This window comes from Leptinotarsa decemlineata, unplaced genomic scaffold (genome assembly GCF_025532065.1).
Source record: "Leptinotarsa decemlineata unplaced genomic scaffold, Ldec_3_MD MMD2_P_RNA_scaffold_14, whole genome shotgun sequence".
Lineage (NCBI taxonomy): Eukaryota > Metazoa > Arthropoda > Insecta > Coleoptera > Chrysomelidae > Leptinotarsa > Leptinotarsa decemlineata.
The window spans coordinates 11,548,972-11,556,381 of NW_027412528.1; the positions used below are offsets into that span (position 1 = coordinate 11,548,972).

At 32.4% G+C, this 7,410-nt stretch overlaps 1 protein-coding gene across 4 annotated transcripts; it reads right to left on the reverse strand.

Annotated features, from left to right (window-relative positions):
- Window positions 1-694: 694 nt before the first annotated feature.
- LOC111513426 (uncharacterized) lies at window positions 695-3,036 on the reverse strand. Of its 4 annotated transcripts, none has more exons than XM_074179236.1 (5): window positions 2,552-3,035; window positions 2,208-2,402; window positions 2,019-2,121; window positions 1,160-1,488; window positions 695-1,111 (listed from the first exon to the last, which is right to left on the reverse strand). In XM_074179236.1, exons 1-5 carry the CDS (start codon window positions 2,744-2,746, stop codon window positions 899-901), a joined length of 1,035 nt encoding a protein of 344 aa, XP_074035337.1. In that variant the 5' UTR covers window positions 2,747-3,035; the 3' UTR covers window positions 695-898. The 4 variants fall into 4 exon arrangements, with proteins under 4 accessions (XP_074035337.1, XP_074035332.1, XP_074035344.1 ...); XM_074179231.1 differs by having other exon boundaries at window positions 2,196-2,402; window positions 2,552-3,033; XM_074179243.1 differs by lacking the exon at window positions 695-1,111 and having other exon boundaries at window positions 1,345-1,904; window positions 2,552-3,036.
- Between the last annotated feature and the right edge of the window lie 4,374 nt (window positions 3,037-7,410).

The window sequence follows — 7,410 nt, forward strand, 5'->3', positions numbered from 1 at the left end:
AGGTTCATTTTCCTCAAACAGATGAAGAAAAAAATGAGGAAAAAGTTAAGTTTTTCAACAACTTCAATGCATTTCCAGGTTGGTTATTGCTTAAATATTAACTAGCTGTTCTTTATTATAATTGTTTAAATTTCAAATTGGCCCCTTTGAATAATATATTGTTTTTTATTGAAGGCATCATTGGAGTTGTAGATGGAACTCACGTAAAAATAGTAGCACCACCTGCTGATGATCAAAATTTTCCGGCGATTCTCTTCTACAATCGTACAGCCTCAATGTTCAAATCATTTGTTCTGCAGATTATAAGATTCTTGCGCTTAATTCCAGATATCCAAGGAGTGTGCATGATTCAGCAGTATGGAGCACAAGTTTACCCAGGCTTCATTTAATGCAACAATTTAGAAATGGAGACAGATCCTCCTGGTTATTGGGAGATAGTGGATATCCCTTAGAACCTTGGCTTATTACTCCTGTCATAGGAGATATGACTGAGCAGGAAAGAAGATTCAACATTCGTTTCAAAAGAATAAGAAATATAATTGAGCGAGTTATTGGCATCTTCAAATCCAGATTTAGATGCTGCTTTGGTCACAGAGCCCTACATTATGCCCCATTGAAAGCAGCAAAAATTGTAAATGCTTGTGCTATTCTTCACAATATATTGCTGGAAAGGGAGGACTTTTTTGAAGAAGAGAATTCGGAGGATGATGCACCTATTCCAGATCAGCCAATCAATTTTGATGATCTGAATATAAGTCAGAATTATTTTAATGAAGGTGTACGCACCAGAAACAGGATAATCAATATGTATTTTTGATTTTTTGTCACTATAAAATATACTCAACATTTCGAAATAGATTTTTATTTAAATAATGTTTACATTTGATATTCATTCCTTTCAACTCAAAGAAAAATATCTTTCCATAGCATCTACAACTTTTTGAATGGCTATAGTTAATTCGTACATGCTATTCTCCAACTTGTTGCTTGTAGCTTTCAACAAATTCAAAACTGTCTTATATTTTTTCGTACTTCTTTGTTTCCTGGTGTAGCACCATTTTACAACTTTTTTTGTTGTAGGTTGCTTGAGCTTCATCATATGTCCAAGTTCCTAAAATCATGGTGTGGTAATATTTAATAGTGCTTCAAGGCTACATACCTTTTGTTTTAAAAACCCTAGCTCGGGAACTAACATCCCCTCAATACACAGCACACTCAGAATGGCTAACAGTTTTTTTTCAAGCTCAGTTAATATTATTGGAATTGGCAAACCACCACCTGTGAGATGCTGATCAATGTAAATATCCCTGGCTTTCCTTTTCACATAATTTTTCCATCTCCAAAATGCCTCTTGCCATTCTTTAATCTTTTTGCAAGCGCCACCAGGCACCTTGTTCAATTCTTCACATAATTCGGTGAAGTCTTTGTTCCTATTTTCCAAGAATTGTATGTACAATGCATACTGTTTGTAAACCAATTTTTTTGACTCTAAAAAGATTGCCTTCTGTTACAAAAAGTAAATACAGAAAAATTACTAATAGTATAGTTATAAAATTTATTATGATACCTACATGAAATTCAACAAAAAATAATCTTTAAAAATTTTATAAAACAACAAAAAACACATTTTTATTAAATAAAAGTCAAACTCTCTCCCTAATCTAAAAAAAACAATCTTCTCATTATGTACTAAAGCAAAATATTGAATATTTTTTAAATATTTCATTCTTGGTCAATGATAACTGTGTTTTCAATGTTATTTTCCACTATATCACAATATCTATTGATGGCATTTGCAACCTCTAAAATTGCAAGGCTTATATCAAACAGTTTTCCTCCTAGAATGTTTACCGCATTTTCATATGTCTGACAAAGAATATCACCAGTTCTTGTTCTTCTGAGTTCTATAATACAAACAAAAAATAAGTTAACTGAATGAGCATAGCTTAAAGCTGTTCTTTCAAAATTCATTTTAATTGCATTCATTCTTATCTTTACAGATGTTAAATTCAACTTACTGCTCCTTTTATTTTTAACTGTACCCTTACTAGTGGATGGTTGGTTTTCAGGGGATGAAGCAGGTTTTGTTTCCTCATCTGATTGCTCTCTTTCTTCAGAGTGCTAAAATTAATATAATGTATATCGTAAAAGCGATTTAGAGTTGAAGAAATGGCTTTTAAGATGAATATACCTACCACAGTACTCACTAGAGTATATGAAGTACCTGGCTGCTTTGTTGTCGTTTTCGTTGAAGAACAACTCGGGTTAAGACCTAGTTCACCCAAGTCGAGCCCTGTTACTGCTCCTTGGCCAGTCAGCTTAATTATTTCAGCCTCAAGCTCAGATAGAGCTTTGCTTTCCCTAGCCTTTTTTCGGCAGACGCCTTTCCACTCTGTGAAAACCTTAAAATACAAGCATTTATAATTTTTAAATTTTTACCTACCTATAGGCAGTATCAATATAATTTAACAGAAACTACGAAAATTCAGAATTTTGTCTTGATAGGTATTATATAGTTTCATTTAACATTTTCTTATGCCAGTTTACTTACCTTTTTCCAGCCATTCGTATCTCTAATGGGACCATCTCCACAGGAATTCAATTCTTGAGTCAAATTCCTCCAGAGAGCTTCCATGTCCTCCGGATTATTCGAAGGACTCCATTTTCCCGTTAGTAATATTTTATGTGATTTTATATAGTCTATATAAATTTTAAATTGTTTTTTAGAAGTTCTCTTTCTTTCCATTGTCTATTGTTTCGTACAAATAATAGAATGAATAAATCCCATCCCAAATCAACCTTCAAAACTCAATAATAAACGAACTACTCTGTCAAAAATTAGTAATTTGTTCGAATTTCCTTTGTTGCCAAGTCTAAAAATTCAATTCAATAACAGTGTTTCAACATTCAAGAAAGCGACTTTCAAGAGTGACACATGAATACACATACTTATTGTTATTGAAAAGTTCCAATATGCAATGTTGAAAAATATTCAATATTCAAGTGAACACCTGAATAAGGCCCATTGTATTGTTGTATGGGGAGGCGCATTCAATAATGCTACTGATTACAAACAACTCAAAACTCATTACTGAAAATTATATTCAAAAGAGATAGACGTTTCGCAAACCAATGTTTGATATGGATGTTCGCGAACATCCATGAATTCATTTATAACACTCTCAAAACAACAAGATACATCGAACATTTACATATCAAAATTCCACTCTTCAAAAAAAGTCATACACAAAGATTCGTTTTTTTCTTCGGACCCAAACTGTACAATCTTCTTCCAACGCACCTGAAAAAAATTTAGAGAATGAGTAAATTCAAAACCACCCTTAAGCTATACATACTAGAGAACCCGACGACATTTAAAATATTGAAAAAAAGTAATCCAAAGACTCACCTCATAATCCTGCAAAGCCGATCGCTGTCCCTTCCTTCTCATTTTGTTTTGTTTTGTTTGGTTTTTCAGTATAAGAATTTTTTTTCTTTTTTTTAACTTCCATCTTCTTCTACATTCTCATACTTATACTCAACTACTGCTGTTATTCGATATATGTTATTACACTATTTGAATACCTCATCAACGAGTGGGAAAAAAGCACAAAACAGGCGTTACACGCCTAGGTGTATTTTGTTCCACTCCGGATGAGTTTCAAAACAGAGCAATATTATTTATATTAAGATATACTTATTGTATTCACCAAGGATTACTTTGTGTATTATTAGAAATTCTACCTATTTTTCCGACATTCTGTTTGTATATTGTTAACTAAATGAATAATTAGATAACCTTGAAATTACTTTATCAGCCAACTGCACTGTAATAACTGGTTTTGTTCTTGTTGAAATAAATTGATTGATTGATTAATTGATTGAAGTTGTGTGCTGCACTGTCTAAATTGGACGCAGTATAAATAGACGACCAAGAAGTGTGCTGGATAACGATGTTGAGTTTTGTGTAGTCTATATATTTTCTCGATCTGGTTTCACTGTGGTTTGGGTTATATATATTGTGAATTATTTGAAGAGCTGTTGTGAAGTGGTCGGTAACAGTAGTTTTCACTGCCAGCCGGATAACCGCGTTAGCTATTTCAAGTATTTTCGATTTAATGAATATATGGTCGAAGTATGTAGCAGAAGTTCCTTGAATTCTTGTTGGACTGTTGATTGTTGAATTATATCGGTACTCATTCATCATGTTCAGATATTCATTGACATAATTATAGTTATTCAATATGTCGATAATGATATCGCCAAGAAAAACGTAATAATAGTCGTTGTTCTGATCGTGCTCGTGCAGATATTGTTGTTAGTGTTTTTTGAATTCATAAGAGTTCAGAGAAGGTGAGCGATAGAACGCAGTGATAACAATGTTAATATTATTCTTTAATTGAATTGTGACTTGGAGCGTGTTACTAGTACCTAGGGATAATATTTCATAGAAATATTTATAATTCGATTTTATGAATCATTTTGGTTTGTATGACCTTTGTTATAGAGGAGATCGTACCCGGTATGTTATAGACATCACAATTGTTTATACCTCTAGTTTCTGTAAATACAATACAATCAACATTGCTGTTGAGACTGCTCTAAAATAACTTGAATTCATCAACGTGTTTGTGCAAGCTTCGAATATAATTATAAAGGATTTTGAAGTTGCAATTTTTCTCATTCACTCTCAATACAGAACACAATTCGTTTTGATCTTCTATTGTGAAGCCCTGTATACTTTCTATATTGAACATATATGTATGGATCCATTGAGATAGGAATGTAATTTTTTTACGATGTCAGAAAATAAATCAATGAAAGAAAAGGAAGGTTATTAGGGAAAAAAAGTACACTACTCACACTACGATTAGTTTACTGTTCTTCAAATTTCTCGCACTAGTACGTGGGACAGTATCTATATTCCTAGCTGTCTTCCTGGTTGCTTCACGAACTTGTTGACCTGGTCCGCTGTCACAGAAGACTTCCTCTAGCTTTTCCAAAAGTGTACCTGGCTTCAAATTCCGTTCGTCAGAGTCTATCATTTTTGTTCTTAAGGCATTAGTTGTATATGACATGAACTATAGAAATGTATAATATAAAAGAATAAAAATGTTTCCGATTTATTTCAAAGAACGTGTTCTTGGTTTAGTCAATTCATTTTTTTTCGGTGCTAGCATTTTATTTACTGAGGATTATGGGATACTTGGAGGTCTTACCAACGGCCTTTCGAAATATGAATAATTGTTTTCAAAATCAATTTCGGAAATTTGAATGGTTTGAATTCAATTGTACGGTTTTGAAAACTTCTCATTACTGTATTGTATATTTCCACTTCACTTTGAAAGTTCTAAAATAAAAGTTCCTTGGAGAGGAATTGATTCTCTACTATTTTTGCCAGTTTGTTTAGCGACTTTTTGGCTTGGTGTGATAATGATCCATTTATTTTCTTTAATTTTCTGTATCTTTGTTCTATTCATCATTACAGTCACTGGGTTACAGTTTGTTAGTTTTTTTGAATATTTGAGCATCTGGATTTCACAAGGGGCTTCTTCTGTGATTACTTCTGGATTGTTCAATTGGCATAAGAATTCTTCGTTTATGATTTCATTGGAGCTTGTGTCGAAAAGTACATAGTTTTCTTCATTTAGGATAAGATATTTGGATTTAGGAATGATCGTTTTGAAGGAATTATTCTTTGGAGTTGGTAAGGAGTATAAATGATAATAATTATAGTTCTCCATTTCGACTATCGGTATTTCAATAATAAAAATTATTTTGTTATGTTTCGAATACGCTTTGATATCGATTGTCTTTTCAAATAATAAAATTTTCTATTTTAGGTTCAAAGGGTAATTTACTTGTAGTCAAATATTTGGGAATCTTTTCGACTTCTTTTAATATCCCATTTGGTTCAGTCATGGAATTATGGAAAATATTCAACTTCGAAAAAGTGATAGCAATTTCTATTTTCTCTAGGATATCATAAATTGCTTGGAATGCAGTGCAAGATTTATGACTTCTTGAGTTTGTATGAGTTTTTCAATTATTTCTAATCGAGAGTTCAAGAGTTCTTGATTATGCATAAGAATTTGTGTATTGTTTCTAAAATTATCAATTGATCTTTGTAAAGGTGTTATTTGGTCGGTCGGTAGCCAAGCGGTTCGACGTGGGTGCTTTGTTCACTCACTCGAATTGACTGCCGTGTTGTTCGGTGGTTCAAGCCCTAGTCTGAACGATCGATCTTCACTTGCTATCGTCCAACCCGTGTTAGGAATCATACGTTAAAAAGTAAGACCTCGTTAATCCTTAGCTCTCACAAGTTTCGACTTCTTAGGGTTGTCGTTCGTAGGGGTGCGACAGCTGGTCAACGGAAAAACAGATTGAACAGACCGATTAAACAGATCTGATATGAGAGTTTTCATTTTGTTTTGATTGCATGAAAGTATTTCAATCGCTCTGTCATATTTTTCCGCGTCATTTTGTTCTAAGTTACCAGTTATTGATCTGACAATTGATCCTAGTCCATCAATAGGTCTTCGTTTCTGCTTTCTTCTATGGATTAATTTGATAAATTTGCGTTATTATTTTCTTTTATAATAGTTCTGTCAAATAATATGAGTTGTAAAATTCAACTTGATAGTTACTTCATTGTGTTTTATTATGAATTGTACCTTTTAATTGTTGTAATCAATCTCTTAAAATATTAAATTCGTTTACTATATCTGTCATATCGAATACTTGAATAAATGACCATTGGTCTATTTTATTTTGAGCGTTTCCTAGCTTCAGTGGTAGTAATCCGGGGTTGTCGTTAAATTCATGAAATGTTGGTGACTTCATTTCTGCCTTGCTTTGGATGAAGAGTCTGAAATAAGAAGTTTTTTTCTGCTAGTAGTTCTTTTTCAATTGTACTATATTTTTGTTCTGTTTCATTTGAAGTTCGTGAGGCAAAGGCTACTGGTTTATCTGAACCGATTGTTCCTTGACATAGAAAGGCTCCTAATGCTATGTTTGATGCATCGGTTGTTAAAATAAATTTCATTTGAAAGTCGGGATATTGTAATATAGGTGCATTAATTAAAATATTTTTACACATATTAAATGCTGTTATGAATTTTGTATCGTGTACTACTTTTGAATTTTTTTTAAACATGAACTTGATGGTTTTGCTATTTTTGCAAAATCTTTGATAAATTTTCCGTAGTATCCTACAAGTCCCAAGAAACTTTTAATTTCTCTATGTGTTTTTGGGATTGGAATTTTTTTTATAGCTTTAATTTTATCAAGGTTTGATTTTACTCCGTCTGGAGTTATTACATGTCCTAAATAACTGGTTTCTTTTCTCAAAAATTCTGATTTATCTAATTGGATTTTAAAATTGGATTGTTTTAGTCTTTCAAATACGTT